Source organism: Pinus tabuliformis, chromosome 2_1 (genome assembly GCF_031772625.1).
Source record: "Pinus tabuliformis cultivar Carrire ecotype Pingquan chromosome 2_1, CPIR1, whole genome shotgun sequence".
Taxonomy (NCBI): Eukaryota; Viridiplantae; Streptophyta; class Pinopsida; order Pinales; family Pinaceae; genus Pinus; species Pinus tabuliformis.
The window spans coordinates 878,470,000-878,486,868 of NC_142299.1; the positions used below are offsets into that span (position 1 = coordinate 878,470,000).

General features: G+C 35.7%; 1 protein-coding gene across 2 annotated transcripts; it reads left to right on the top strand.

The window, feature by feature from the left end:
* Positions 1–6,878: 6,878 nt before the first annotated feature.
* Positions 6,879–14,970, top strand: LOC149203456 (auxin response factor 2B-like). 2 transcript variants are annotated; one of them, XM_089403446.1, is made up of 14 exons: positions 6,879–7,380; positions 7,555–7,667; positions 8,278–8,373; positions 8,736–8,792; positions 9,008–9,160; positions 9,279–9,363; positions 10,800–10,890; positions 11,005–11,169; positions 11,865–11,984; positions 12,333–12,408; positions 12,526–12,688; positions 12,790–13,808; positions 14,083–14,273; positions 14,392–14,970. In XM_089403446.1, exons 1-14 carry the CDS (start codon positions 7,209–7,211, stop codon positions 14,531–14,533), a joined length of 2,643 nt encoding a protein of 880 aa, XP_089259572.1. In that variant the 5' UTR covers positions 6,879–7,208; the 3' UTR covers positions 14,534–14,970. The 2 variants fall into 2 exon arrangements, with proteins under 2 accessions (XP_089259572.1, XP_089259571.1); XM_089403445.1 differs by having other exon boundaries at positions 6,880–7,380; positions 9,005–9,160.
* Positions 14,971–16,869: the final 1,899 nt, after the last annotated feature.

The window sequence follows — 16,869 nt, forward strand, 5'->3', positions numbered from 1 at the left end:
AGATTACCTAATGAATGCTTCCCTACATTTGTGGATGACATCCCTAGTAAAACTATAAACGTAAACTGGTGCGCTTCCAAGGTTAATTCATTTGGTTAGACCATCCCAAGAAATGTTGTTAATATAGAGACCATAAGTCACAAGTATAAATCTTATGGAGTCCCTTGAAGTTGATACTCATTATTGTAGCTAACAGTTGTGTCTCCCTCCATTTGGATATGCCAGGAAAGAAGGGGGAATCCATGAGGTTTTCCTTGAAAACATATATGTAATAAAAATGATATTATTTATATAATTAAAAAATAGAGAACACATAGTACTTTATATTTTTACGCAATATTAATGGAAATTGGAATTCCAAATTCAAGGTTATGTACAATGAATGTTGAGTTGGACTCAAGTATTCCTAAGTGTGGAGATCACTAAAAAGATAGTATTATGGCTAATGGTTGGGTCACCCTTCATTTGGATATCCCATGAAAGGGGGGGATCCATGAGGTTTTCTTTGAAAAAAAAAATGTGATAATAATAATATTATTGATAGAATTAAAAAACTAAATAACACACAATATTTTATATATTTACATAACATTAATGGAAATTGGAATTCCAAATTCAAGGTTATGTACAATGAAATTTGAGTTGGACTCAAGTATTCCTAAGCATAGAGATCACTAACAAGAGTGTGACAGGAAATTAAACAAACTAACAATGAACTCTTAGTTAGCTCGAAGACTCCCTAGATGTGGGGATTCTAAGAAGAGATTGAGAATGAAAGGAAAACGACCTCTCATGCTAACAATTATTCTCAATTTGTATCAACACGACTTATTTTTGTTCTTTTATTTATCTTTATTATTATTTTTTCTAGGACATTTCTCATAGAATAAAGATATGACATGATTAAAGCAATTATTTTTTTGTCTACAAAGCCAAAATTGATTACAATGTATTGAATTTTTTGGGTTAAATGAATCTATGTAGATGTTGAGGCTAAGAATCAAGATAGAGAGTACATGCATGCTTACACTTGAAAGGAGAAACAATTATTTTTTCTTTAGGCTTCTAATATTCATCTACTCTCTAATAATCCAACTTCCTATCTTGATGCGTCATGAAAGTTGAAACTATCGATAATGTACACTGCAACTAAAATTTGTATTTTGAGAGAATTCTTCATCAATTTTCTTAAGATTTAATGGACCAAAACTGATTTTAGTAGATAGTAATCATCATCATCACATAGATAAGTGATAATAACACAATAATAATTATATACATACATAACTTAAAATCTAGAGAAATGTATTATTAATCTAAACAACTTGCTTAAAAAATAAAATAACAAAATCCAATGTATAAAATTTACATATTTAGCAATTCATTCAATAATAACACTAACATTTCCCAAAAAACCTTTTTATACAAAATATTTAAAATTTATTATTCACTTTTAAACACCAAATTCCAACACTTCTCCTTCCCAACTTCCTATCTTGATGAGTCATGAAAGGTGAAACAGTTGATAATGAACACTGCAATTCAAATTTGTATTTTGCGAGAATTCTTCATGAATTTTCTTAAGATTTAATGGACCAAATCTGATTTTAGTAGATAGTAATCATCATCATCACAGAGATAAGTAATAATAACACTAGACAACGATAAATAATAATGATACACATACATAACTTAAAATCTAGAGAAATGTATCATTTATCTAAACAACTTGCTTAAAAAATAAAATAACAAAATCCAATGTATAAAATTTACATATTTAGCAATTCATTCAATAATAACACTAACATTTCCCCATAAACCTTTTTATACAAAATATTTAAAATTCATTATTCACTTTTAAACACCAAATTCCAACACTACTCCTTCACAACTTCCTACCTTGATGAGTCATGAAAGTTCAAACTATTGATAATGAACAATGCAATTCAAATTTGTATTTTGCGAGAATTCTTCATCAATTTTCTTAAGATTTGATGGACCAAAACTGATTTTAGTAGATAGTAATCATCATCATCACATAGATAAGTGATAATAACACTAGACAACGATAAATAATAATGATATACATACATAACTTAAAATCTAGAGAAATGTATTATTAATCTAAACAACTTGCTTACAAAATAAAATAACGAAATCCAATGTGTAAAATTTACATATTTAGCAATTCATTCAATAATAACACTAACATTTCCCAAAAAAAAACTTTTTATACAAAATATTTAAAATTCATTATTCACTTTTAAACACTAAATTCCAACGCTACTCCTTCCCAACTTCCTATCTTGATGAGTCATGAAAGTTGAAACTATTGATAGTGAACACTGCAATTCAAATTTGCATTTTAGGAGAATTCTTCATCCATTTTTTTTAAGATTTGATGGGCCAAAATTGATTTTAGTAGATAGTAATCATGATCATCACATAGATAAGTGATAATAACACTAGAAAACGATAAATAATAATGATATACATACATAACTTAAAATCTAGAGAAATGTATTATTAATCTAAACAACTTGCTTAAAAAATAAAATAACAAAATCCAATGTATAAAATTTACATATTTAGCAATTCATTCAATAATAACACTAACATTTCCCCAAAAAACCTTTTTATGCAAAATATTTAAAATTTATTATTTGCTTTTAAACACCAAATTCCAACACTACTCCTTTCCAACTTCCTATCTTGATGAGTCATGAAAGGTGAAACGGTTGATAATGAACACTGCAATTCAAATTTGTATTTTGCGAGAATTCTTCATGAATTTTCTTAAGATTTAATGGACCAAATCTGATTTTAGTAGATAGTAATCATCATCATCACAGAGATAAGTAATAATAACACTAGACAACGATAAATAATAATGATACACATACATAACTCAAAATCTAGAGAAATGTATCATTTATCTAAACAACTTGCTTAAAAAATAAAATAACAAAATCCAATGTATAAAATTTACATATTTAGCAATTCATTCAATAATAACACTAACATTTCCCCAAAAACCTTTTTATACAAAATATTTAAAATTTATTATTCACTTTTAAACACCAAATTCCAACACTACTCCTTCCCAACTTCCTATCTTGATGAGTCATGAAAGGTGAAACAATTGATAATGAACACTCCAATTCAAATTTGTATTTTGCGAGAATTCTTCATGAATTTTCTTAAGATTTAATGGACCAAATCTGATTTTAGTAGATAGTAATCATCATCATCACAGAGATAAGTAATAATAACACTAGACAACGATAAATAATAATGATACACATACATAACTTAAAATCTAGAGAAATGTATCATTTATCTAAACAACTTGCTTAAAAAATAAAATAACAAAATCCAATGTATAAAATTTACATATTTAGCAATTCATTCAATAATAACACTAACATTTCCCCAAAAACCTTTTTATACAAAATATTTAAAATTCATTATTCACTTTTAAACACCAAATTCCAACACTTCTCCTTCCCAACTTCCTATCTTGATGAGTCATGAAAGGTGAAACAGTTGATAATGAACAGTGCAATTCAAATTTGTATTTTGCGAGAATTCTTCATCAATTTTCTTAAGATTTAATGGACCAAAACTGATTTTAGTAGATAGTGATCATCATCATCACATAGATAAGTGATAGTAACACTAGACAACGATAAATAATAATGATATACATACATGACTTAAAACTTAGAGAAATGTATTATTAATCTAAACAACTTGCTTACAAAATAAAATAACGAAATCCAATGTATAAAATTTACATATTTAGCAATTCATTCAATAATAACACTAACATTTCCCAAAAAAAACTTTTCTTATACAAAATATTTAAAATTCATTATTCACTTTTAAACACTAAATTCCAACGCTACTCCTTCCCAACTTCCTATCTTGATGAGTCATGAAAGTTGAAACTATTGATAATGAACACTGCAATTCAAATTTGCATTTTAGGAGAATTCTTCATCCATTTTTTTAAAGATTTGATGGACCAAAATTGATTTTAGTAGATAGTAATCATCATCATCACATAGATAAGTGATAATAACACTAGAAAACGATAAATAATAATGATATACATACATAACTTAAAATCTAGAGAAATGTATTATTAATCTAAACAACTTGCTTAAAAAATAAAATAACAAAATCCAATGTATAAAATTTACATATTTAGCAATTCATTCACTAATAACACTAACATTTCCCCAAAAAACCTTTTTATGCAAAATATTTAAAATTTATTATTCACTTTTAAACACCAAATTCTAACACTACTCCTTCCCAACTTCCTATCTTGATGAGTCATGAAAAATAATGATATACATACATAACTTAAAATCTAGAGAAATGTATTATTAATCTAAACAACTTGCTTAAAAAATAAAATAACAAAATCCAATGTATAAAATTTACATATTTAGCAATTCATTCAATAATAACACTAACATTTCCCCAAAAACCTTTTTATACAAAATATTTAAAATTCATTATTCACTTTTAAACACCAAATTCCAACACTACTCCTTCCCAACTTCCTATCTTGATGAGTCATGAAAGGTGAAACAATTGATAATGAACACTGCAATTCAAATTTGTATTTTGCGAGAATTCTTCATCAATTTTCTTAAGATTTAATGGACCAAAACTGATTTTAGCAGATAGTGATCATCATCATCACATAGATAAGTGATAATAACACTAGACAACGATAAATAATAATGATATACATACATAACTTAAAACCTAGAGAAATGTATTATTAATCTAAACAACTTGCTTACAAAATAAAATAACGAAATCCAATGTATAAAATTTACATATTTAGTAATTCATTCAATAATAACACTAACATTTCCCAAAAACCCTTTTTATACAAAATATTTAAAATTCATTATTCACTTTTAAACACTAAATTCCAATGCTACTCCTTCCCAACTTCCTATCTTGAGGAGTCATGAAAGTTGAAACTATTGATAATGAAAACTGCAATTCAAATTTGTATTTTAGGAGAATTCTTCATCCATTTTTTTTAAAGATTTGATGGACCAAAATTAATTTTAGTAGCTAGTAATCATCATCATCACATAGATAAGTGATAATAATACTAGACAACGATAAATAATAATGATATACATATGTAACTTAAAATCTAGAAAAATGTATCATTAATCTAACAACTTGCTTAAAAAATAAAATAACAAAATCCAATATATAGAATTTACATATTTAGCAATTCATTCAATAATAACAATACTAATATTTCTCCCAACAAAAACCTTTTTATACTAGATATTTAAAATTCTTTATTCATTTTTAAACGCCAAATTCCAACGCTACTCCTTCCCAAAGGATAAGAACAACTAATTTTTATTAAAACTTAAAACACCAAATTCCAACCCTAGTCCTTTTCCAAAAGGATAAGAACAAACTAATTTCTATCGAAACAAACAAAATTTTTTGCCAGAAGAGGGTAGTATATTCTTTGCGAATTTAAAAAGCGCTAGAGAAATAGGTCGCAAGAAAATTGAGGAATAACCTCTATTTAAAAATATATATTTTGAAATGATGTCATGCTTACCATTGTAATTGATATTTATGATTCGTAGAAGTAAAACCTAAATATTATGTCTCCTCCCATTTTTGTTTAGTCAATGGCCTTGTTGGAGCCTTCGAGGACACACCAATAATTCCTTGCATTAAAATAAATAATTAAAGAGACACACAATCAAAGTCTCACCCAATTTTTAAAACCTGCCTCACACATTGACATCATTATAAAAAATCCTCATGTTGGTCCTGTAAAAAAGATAAAATAAAACCAAAGACTTTGTGATGTCCCTGGAGTTTAGTTTAAGTGGGCAAGAGGGTAATGGGGAAGGGAAGGGAAGGGAAGGGAAGCTTCTTGTTGACCTCTAGGGGTTGTGCACACTTGGTTGTCTCCAAGTGAGGAGGAAGTAGTGGGTGGGCTTGGAAAAGCTGGAAAAAAGAGCCTAGACAATGTTGGTATATTGGAATCCACCTCTTACCAATCAATCCCAAAAGGCAGAAATGGAGCTGGGGAAGGGAAGAAGAAAACAAGAGGAAGAAGGGGGATCAATAAAACAAAAGGTAAAGAAAGAGTAGGAGAGCAAAGAGTGGAAGTTGTCACGTTGTTGGTAGGCAGAAGGTAGGTGGGGCCTATGATTAGGAAATTAAACTCATCCCCCTTTAAGCATGGGGAGAGCATGTATCACATTTTGCCAACATGTCTACCCTCCCTAATCCCAATCTCAATCCGAAATCTTCCCGGAATCTTAATCGACTCAAATCTCACTAACCCAATGCGAGAAACGGGACAATCATTCATGACTCCCACACCACACACCACGCGAGTGGTGGGGCCCGCCCTAGGGGGACGGGGGAGCATTTAATTTTTCGATTTTGTCATAAATAAATTATTAAAATAAGACTGGTTTTTCACCTCATGGGTAAAACCGGGGGGGCGCTGCCGGGTATAGTCGGGGCCAACGGAGCTGCCTGCCGCGGGGAAGACATGCAGTTATTTAATTGTGCAAATTACGGGTAAAAGATATTCGGAAATTAACGGATTTGAAGTAATTAATTTCCCCGGGAAATGATTACGGGAACCCGTGCCGGGTGTGGATACCGGCGTAGCCGCCTTTTTATTGATGTGACGTGCCAGCGTGTCACGTTCGGCCACGCTCCGCTTGCCCGTTTTTTCTTTTTCGGTTCCCCTGGCCTGCCGACCCCGGTTTCCCGGCACGGCAACCGCTGTCGCCGGCGATCAGGGACAAGGAGGTAACCGGGGTTGGGTGTTTTTTAACTCCGGTGGCCGGTTAGCAACTATGGCCTTAGCACCACCCACCAACAACCAGGAGTAGTGGCAAGTTGCAAGCATGGGGAAGGGGCGAAATCTCGCTTGGGAATCGAGAGAATTCGGCGTATCGCTTGATGGGTGTGCAGATTACGGCGAAATCTGAACTGGGTCAAAGGAATTGCAAGCTGGTTTGAGATGGGTATGTCTGGGAGTTTAAGGGGAGTTGTTGAGATTCCCAGGCCTGGTTAAGGAAGGCGGGGGTTACATCAGTGCAGGTGGGTTTGATAGAAGCGGCGGAGACGGCTTTTGGGAGAGGATATTAGTTGGCCGCTGTTAAAAGTTAGTGGTGGTTATGGCTTATGCTGAAAATTTTAGGAATTTTGGTTTGGGGGCCAATAATGGTGGTTCTAATCAGAGCAATAGCAGTAATGGGGGTGTAGATGGCTATTCTTCGATGTCCAATGAGGGAGGGCTTGTTATGGGACAGATTGGCGGTCCACATGGCTACCCGAATTCTTCACCAAGTAAGGCTTACTGGTTATTGCAATGGTTCTGTTTTCTTTTATAGTATGTTAGGATCTCTGTTGGGCGTGGTTGAGATCTTTCCATGGTCATATGGGTTTTTTTAGATGATTCATCCAGTTATAGGCGTAGCAGTTTCCTGATCTTGCCATGGTTATCGTTTGAATTTGTGGTAGGTGCTCAAGATGCGCTATACGAGGAGCTGTGGCATGCCTGTGCTGGACCTCTTGTTACGCTGCCCAGGATCGGGGAGCGGGTGTTTTATTTCCCACAAGGTCATATGGAGCAGGTATAGTTCTGTATTTGAATGTTTTTGTATTCTTCCATGCAGGGGAATACAACATCTCTTCAGTATCTGTTTATGTGCATTGAGAATCTCCGATGGATTGTTCTGTTAGCTGTCATGACTTACCTGTGTTGTGTGGGTTCTGCTCATGAATGCTTTTTAAGCCCCTTCCATCACATTTTAGAAGTACTCCTACCATTACATGGTCAACTGTCACTCTATTTCGGAGATTGGCCTTGCAGTGGAAGTGTGTGGGAATTGTTCCTGCAGCATCCAAGCATCATCACTGTTTTTCAAGTGTGCATGCTGGATCAGATCAGTCGCGTTTCTTAATATTCTAGATTTTGCGTTTGGGGTTCAAATATAACCCAATCTGTATTAGGCACCCACATTCTCACCACGTTTTGAGAGGTCTGCTTCCGGTCTGCATCGGCTGCTTACAAATGTTCAATCATCACGGCCTATCAGCGTACAATCTTGATCATAGCATGCTTTAGCTACGACGTGCCTATTGTAATGTGGCCATAGAATGACTAGCTAAGCATCATGAGTGTGTGTCTTGGCAGGCATTTTTCGGCAACTTACCTTTTGAATTGGGTGTGATGCATTGCAGGTTGAAGCATCCACAAACCAGGGGGCTGACCAACACATGCCATTGTTTAACCTGCCCTACAAGATCCTTTGCCGCGTAATCAATGTCCAACTGAAGGTAAGCTGTTTGTGATTCTGCAGCTGTAGACTACTTGGATTCGACATAATTTTGCTTCTAAGGGTTGACTGTTTTCTGGAAGTTCTGTTGTGAATAGAAGCAAACAGAGCCAAACCACAATTGTGTTTCATATCTTTGTAGCTTTTCTCGGCAGTTGCCTTTACCATCCTTTTTTGAAACCGATACAGATGAAATCTTCTCTTACATTATCTTGGTTCCCGTGAGTTGTGTTTTATTATCCTTTGCTTTTGATAGCAATTGTGGTAGGCTGAAATTGATGCAGATGAACTATTTTCTCAGATTACCTGCGTTCCACTGAGTTGTGTTTTACTATGCTTTGCTTTTGATGGTGATTTTTGTAGGCTGAACCTGATACAGATGAAGTGTTTTCTCAAATTACCTTGCTCCCAGAGGCAGAGGTATGCTTGCAAATCTGCATTTAAGGCTACTGCGGTATGAGATCTTGACATGAATTAGCTAGTACTATCATGTGCATAGCTATGACATATGACATGGTCAATGGAGTCTAAAATCTAATTACTGGTGGAGCAGAAGCTAGTTATGATTTCATACATAAAATTGACTTTTATAATGAACTGGAGGTGTTGATAAGAAGTTTCCCCTTTCACAGCAGGATGAGTCGTCTGTTGACAAGGAGCCTCTAACTCCACTGCCTCCGAAGCCTTTAGTATACTCTTTCTGTAAGACCCTCACTGCATCAGATACCAGTACCCATGGAGGGTTTTCTGTTCTCAGGAGACATGCTGATGAATGTCTTCCACCTCTGGTTAGCGTTTTGTACCATGTGCTTGAATATACGCATCTACTTTTACCTTGAGTGCAGGTTGAAGATATTCAAAAACCGTTTGCTCTGCCTATCTAATGATCATTTTCTCTGTTTGCAGGATATGAGTCAGCAACCTCCATCTCAAGATCTGGTGGCCAAGGACTTGCATGGAGTTGAATGGCGTTTCCGACATATCTTTCGCGGTAGGTTTTACTGCATTTCCTGCTAGGCTGTGTTAACCTTAATTTGAATATTGCTGATGGTGATGATTGATTTTATAAGAACATCCACGAGATTATAGATGTCTGGGATGGAAGGATTGCAGCGTGAGGTGGTTTGCGTTTCCAAATCTGGTGACAAAATTCAGAGAGGAAACGTGAATCTAAAGCAGGTCTATACCTCTTTGGAGCCACCAACCTGCCAAGGTCTGCTATTCCATTTTCTTTGGTTCCCTCAATCTCCCTGTCTAGCAGCTTGTGCGAACTTGTCCTTAGTTGAGTCAAGAGGTGCTTTCCCCTCGAAGGCATGTTTGGTTTGAGGTATTCTTCCTCTCTGATATTTCCTCCTGGCTTAAAATGTTGGCTGTAGTGTGCTGATGTTTTTTCTGTACCTTCTTTTTCCTCTTTCCCCTCTGGTAACCATCACATATGTGCTGTTTTAACGCTGCACTATCTCTGAGACCAGGCCTCCTCATTTATTTGCCAGTACTCCAGCCACCCTTTACATTGAATCTCCCATGTATTCTTCCTTCTTTGCAGCTGATTCTTGCTGAGTTGGTGGGGTAGTCTGCTGCTTTTTAAGTCTGCCACTCTCTGCAGGTACAACCCGGTTTCCGCCAGCAGAATTTCATATTGTTTAAAGTATTTTAATCCTAGAGTTGAGGGTCCCCATGTGTTTCTGCACTCTTTCGATTTATCTCCAATTGCTTTTTGGGATGCGTAAACCCCACAGTTCACACCCATAAAGTATTACTGGGTTAACTAGGCTTATAATAAGCAAGTTTTAGTGGTCAAGTTGTTTGTAGTGAAGTTATCGTGTAAAGATTATATAGTTAAAGGAACACGACTTTCAAGTCAAAATTGCCCACTTTGTCTTAACATATAAAGAGGAATGCAACTGGATAAGTGTCATGTCTTCTTATCCCTTGAGGAGCAATTATCTTTGCTAGAATAAGTAACGAGTGGATTTTGGAATTTTGTGTGGGTTAAAGTGATTTGATAATTGTTTGTGAAAAGGGATCCATTGTAGGCTAATTGCCTTTGTTGTGGTTTTTGTCCTCTGTATGAGTGTATCACGTCTATACCGGCTCTGTTTGGAAACTATGTAGTGTTTACATGCAATAACTCAAGTACAAATGACTTGCCCGCTGAAATTTGCTGATTATAAGATTAAAGGTGACTTTGTCTATGGTCAACTCTGAGATTTGGAAGTTCCTAGATTAGACTATCAAACACTTGTATCATCTCTGGTTTCATCAGAGTGATCAACCATCATGAACCAATAAAACTTCCATTAGCAATGTTTTGGTGTCTTGTGAAGGTTGTTTGTGGCAAGTATTTTTAATTGTATGTTTTTTGGTGTGAAATAATTCTTGATAAATGGGTAACTTCTTTTAACTTTGTCTGGGTGAAATTGGCAGGTCAGCCAAGGAGGCATTTGCTTACCACTGGCTGGAGTGTCTTTGTTAGTTCCAAAAGACTTGTGGCAGGAGATGCATTTATCTTTTTGAGGTTTGTTGGTTTAGCCGTGGTTGCTCTTAGGAAGCTCCCTCACAATTTTGCTATAATTATTTTTGAGCCTTGATATTGTACTTCTACAATTTATTGAGGTGACTTTGATTTCAGGGGTGAAAATGGTGAACTGCGTGTGGGAGTTAGGCGTGCCATGCGCCAGCAAAACAATGTTCCATCATCTGTTATATCCAGTCACAGCATGCATCTTGGTGTCATTGCAACTGCATCACATGCAGTTACAACGAAGACCATGTTTAGTGTCTATTATAAACCAAGGTAGGGGTTGTCCGTAAAAATGCTTGAAAACTCTTATTAGGTTTCCTTCGTTATTACCATTGTAACTGCTGCTTGCTTTAGTATACGGGGAGTTTTTTGCTGCAGCTGAAGAAATTTTGAAAGTATCACCGTTTTAGCAAGATCCCAAATTGTATAGAGCAGCAAGCTCTTGGTTTTTAAGTCTAAATGGGGATTGCATTTTCATTGAGTGCTTTGCAAAACATAATCTGGTAAGGGTGAGTGTTTATGTTACAGACTCTATGGAGTTAACAGCAGAAGGATCTAGGATACAACTGAATTGCATTGAAAGTGAAAGTTTTATTATTGTCTTTTTGTATTTTTACAAGGTTTCAGGTGCTAAAAGTAGCTGTTTTTGGGGCAAATGACATGAACTTTGTGGGGTCACTATTACTGTGGACTCTGGAGCTTTGTAATTGCAGTTAGCTCTATGCATTTCTTTTTTAGGAAACAGATTAATGGGTGCTACTTTATTGTTATTGCTGCCATCTGAATTTGCTTGCAATGTGCATTTTAAATTCAGTGATTATTTTCTCTTATTTTCTTATGTTTTTTAGTTCTGGATTCATGCTACATTGAGATGCAGCATGGTAAAAAAAATGCCTTACATTTTTGGCATTGTACTTATTTGTCTGTTAATGTATTGATTTCCATCATCTGTTGTCCATTTTGTGCAGGACAAGCCCATCAGAGTTCATAATTCCTTATGATCAATATATGGAGTCAATGAAAATCAATTTCTCGGTTGGAATGAGATTCAAGATGAAGTTTGAGGGGGAAGAAGTCCCAGAGCAAAGGTCCTTTTATTACAAACTTTGATTTTAACAATAAAAAATTAGTTTAATTTGATGGGATGACACTTAGTCAACAGTTTATTGTGTAATAGATAGAGAGCAGAGCGATCCTCAGCACTATATCAGAAGCTAATTTAGTGAAAATCCATCCAAACATTACGATCGGTCCAAGTAGAATTTTTTTTATGATTTCAAGTTTCAGATCTATGGGAGATTAATTAGTAGCTGTATTATAATGCAAGAGATAGGAGATACATATACACATGTTTTAGGTTGGAAGATTATGTTTTTGAAGTGTATCCAAATGGTGTAGCTGCACGTGTATGGCTGATGTGTGTTTCTATCAACCAGATTTACTGGAACCATTGTTGGAATAAGTGATGCTGATCCTGTGAACTGGCCGAATTCAAAGTGGAGATGCCTCAAGGTAGCTAGGGTGTGGATTCAAATTTTCATTTTTAGGTTTGATGCTTTTTCTTATCCAGTGACTAAGATGTTTGCTAGTTTCTTCTTTTAATTGCTTTCCTCATTTTGTGGACCTCAGGTACAATGGGATGAAATATCAGCAATTGCACGACCAGAGAGAGTTTCCCCGTGGAAATTAGAACCTTCATTGACTCCAGTGGCAGTGAATCCTCTGCCGGTAGCCAGGGGCAAGAGGCCTCGGCCAAATATATTACCTTCATCTTCCGATTTATCAGTGCATGGTAGGAGTATTGTCTGCTACAATACCTTTAGTGAAAGACTGTATTAAGATTCATGAGCAATCAGTTTTTCTGAAATGTTTCTTGTTGTATTTTTGACTCAGACAAGGCCCCAGTGGATTCTACTCAGGTGCACAGGTTTCCAAGGGTCTTGCAAGGTCAAGAAGTTATGACCTTGGGGGGATCTTTGGGTGACAGTGACTTGGAGAGTGGTCAAAATATGGTTGCATGGGGGGGATCAAAACTGGATGATGTCAAAGCAGAAGGTATGGGATGTCAAAGAAGGTTGGTTTCAGAAAATTGGATGCCGCCACTTAGGCATGACTCGCTATATTCAGATACTTTCTCAAGTTTTCAACCTGTGGGGGAAGTGCAAGAATTCCGTGGTTCATTAACAAATAGTATCCTGGAAGATGGCCAGCAGCCAAAGCTTTCAAGAAAACAGTTTCAGGACCAAGAGGGTAAAATTGTGGATGGATCAGGACTGTGGTCAATGAGTTTTCCAAACAGCTTACAATTGTGTGAGTCAAATAGGAAGATGTCTGCGACCTCTGCTGCCCAATCCCACAAGCAGAGTGGAAATGTAAGATGGACTGGCTTGAATGGCCACCCACAATTTTCAAACATTGGAATGGAAGCATCGGTGGGAAACTGGCCAATGCATATGATATCACCATGCCAATCAGAGGTTTCAGGAGCACATGGTGGTGTGGATAGGAATGCAGCCAGAACCATGCAAGTCAATAACATGGGAGCAACTGAGCAGCAGCCTAGTTTTGATCTTTGGGAAATGTCCAAGGGGGCTGAAGTTGTTTCACGTCAAATTGATAGCAACTGCAAATTATTTGGTTTTCATTTGATTGACAATTCAACAGGGGGTGACTCAAACCCATCAAAAATCAGAGCTTCTGTTAATGAGGAAGAGTTACATGTTGCTGCTCATGCTTCAACAGAAACTCATTTACTGTCTGTAGAGCCTGACCAACAGTCGGAACAAACAAAAACAGCCAAGTCTGATGCACCTGCTGGAAGCTGTGAACAAGAGAAAACATCTCCAAGATCATCCCAAGAAACACAATGTAGGGCTTCAGCTCAGAGCAATTCTGCAAGGAGCTGTACCAAGGTAAATTCATTTTAAAATGCAAATGTTGTAATTGCAACATTTAGCACCATTTTCCTTAAGGACCCTAGGAAAAAATGCTCGAATATATAAGCTTGAAGGATGATTTTTATTACATTATATAAACAATTATTACCAATTATTTATGTTATATTGATCCATCATAGATTAAAAGGCTACTTCAAGACATAACACCTTTGAGAGGAAAAAACAAGTTTAGAATTTCGTAGGTTTTCTATGTTATTTGAAAAAATCTGCGTCTTGTATTACACTCCAGGTACATAAGCAAGGTAGTGCTCTTGGGAGAGCCGTGGATCTTACAAAATTTGAAGGCTATACAGAGCTTATTCGTGAACTGGATTTGATGTTCAATTTTGAAGGACAACTGCAGGATGCAAACAAAGGTTGGCAGGTTGTCTACACAGATGATGAAGGAGACATGATGCTTGTAGGAGATGATCCATGGCAGTAAGTATCAATGCATAGTATTCTTCTCAAGCTTTTCCAGCATGTTTTTAGGTAAGTTATTCCAATTCTCTGGTGCATTTTCTGATTTATTTATTCAAATTGTTTTGTTTGAAAGCAGAGAGTTCTGCAGCATAGTGCGCAAGATTTTCATATATACACGCGAGGAAGTTGAAAAAATGACTCCTAGGACACCCCCAAACATGAAGCTTCCAGGGCATGCTGAAGAGGAAAAAGTTGCCAGAGAAACCCCTGCTCGGTAGCCAGTGCATAAAGAAATTCTGATGCCCAGCACTTTAGTATTTGATTTATAAGTCTATCCTGCTTAATTGCAGTCACTAGATTGTGAATTGGCACATAAAGTGCTCGGTATGCATTGTCTATATTTTTGCTTGTTTTGGTCTGGTTTTAATTTCAACTTGAACGTTGAAGGAATTGTTGCTCCAACAAATTTGGTTTCTTTATGGACACAAACATTGAAGGTCTTATTGCTGAGTTGACGATGAGGCTTATACGAGCTGTATTAGTTTTACTGAAGAACTGGAATGAGGATGTGATCCAATCCCAGTTTAAGAGGTATTTTGTTTAGTGACAGACTATCGACTAGCTACAGAGACACTATCAGGCAGCGGCTACCTGGCCTGTGATAAATAGTTTTGATAGCTGATCTCCTTATGGAAATTAACGGAAATTTTAGTAATTTTTTTTGTCTCAAGTATATTAGTTTAGTTTCGATGGCACAAGCCAGATATGCATTTAAAGGCACAGGTCATCAAGTTCATTTTGGCCTCAAAAATTAAAAATACATGAACACAGGTTGGTGTTAGTGCCATTAATTTTCTTCCAGACTACTACCAACTTTTGTCGTTGAGAGATTGTACCTCCAAAGGCAGGTTTTGGCGAAGTAAATTTTTTCTGGAAATACTAATTGTTAATGTTAAAATGGTCTTGAAAAATCAGCTTGTTATGGCCATTGTATTATTCTCTCAATATGTAAAGAAATTACACTTGAGTTTTCGGATTTTGGTCTTCTGAAATATATGATGATGTATCGCGACTTGGAGGAGAGAAAACGGACCTTTTCTTGATATGCTTATTACATTTATTTTTAACATTTCTCTGTGATCCATTCACTACAGGTATAACTGGTTTTAAAATGCATACAAGAGGAGATGTTATTATGGTTTCAGATGGATGGAAAACATTATCCAACTCACGTTTGGCAAGTTAAAGCTTATTTATTTTCTGCTACTAGTAGACAAAAGCCAGAAGACAGTGCAGCATGGTATGCTTAGAGCTTGAACTGAGATCACGATCAGTTCAAATTGCAGCGCACTGTAGTAAGATCTTTAAAGAGTTTTTGCTTTCTCTTTATTTTGAGTGGGTGAAGCTTAGCTCTGGAATGCAACTCCATTGCTTACCAGACACTATCGTTCTCATTGCCACTTGAGAGCTTTTGAGCCAACTTACAGTTTGAAGGCCGCTTGAGAGCTTTGAGCCAACTTACAGTTTGAAGGCCTTAGTTAAGAGGGAAGAGCTGCAATTGAACAAGGATAGAATTTAATAAAGCTTGCTAGAGTGCAATTTACTTTGTGCACCACCATCACTTCTCAACATTAAATAAGATCAAATTCCAAATATCCATGAGAAATCTTTGCAACAAGCTACAATGGAAATAATTGTAAAGGGATTGTGCTGCACGAACATAAGTACATTGCATTATTTTTTTATATGTTATTTCATTTTAAAAAATGATTAATATTCGACTTATGGCCTTTGGATGATGAGTATTGATTCTTTGAGAGATTTATTTGAATGAAATGCATTAGCATGAAGTTAAACTTTGGTTTGATAAAGAATCAGGACTCGACATTTGACCTAAGTATAAAGAAAACAAAGTCTATAATCTTACCAGAATTATTTCAAAGAAAGTGAGTATTATATTGGCCAAATGGGGATCCATTGAATAATATATGGTGCATTGAGGGTGGAAGAAGAGACCTTGGAAATATGTTATGAGTTGCCCCAAGGCAAGCATCGCATGTCCTAGGATGTAGGAGGCCTATTGAAGTGGATTAGTGGGCTATTTGACTAGATTGATGATTAGCATAAGAAAATAGAGTGATAGAAGTCATATGATGCAATGATACATGTGAGAAAGGACAAATCAAGAAGCCACGTGTCAAGTAGCTTGAGCACAACACTCCATGTTCACTCCTCAAACAGGGGAGACAATTTTAATCAGCTGTCGCATGCCAATTTTTCATCATTGACAAATCTTTCGCCTTTCTTTGAGAGAAAGGATAGGGGATAACCAGGGAAGGAAAAGGCATTGGTTTGGTTGTTGGAGACACCTTTAGAGTTTATTTTCTTTTCTTATAGAGATTGATGACTTGATTTGATTAGTGTTGTAGAGGGAGAAGTACTTATATGAGCGAACCGTTATAGGGCCATTCTGTCAAGACCGTGTAATATAGTTGTATGTCTCATTTCATAGTTAGAAGAAATTGTTAATTGAATGTATTAAGTATAATAAATATTTTTCACTTTGTTAACTACCAAGGGAAGAAAAAAAGGCTATTGGAAGCTTTGTAACTTG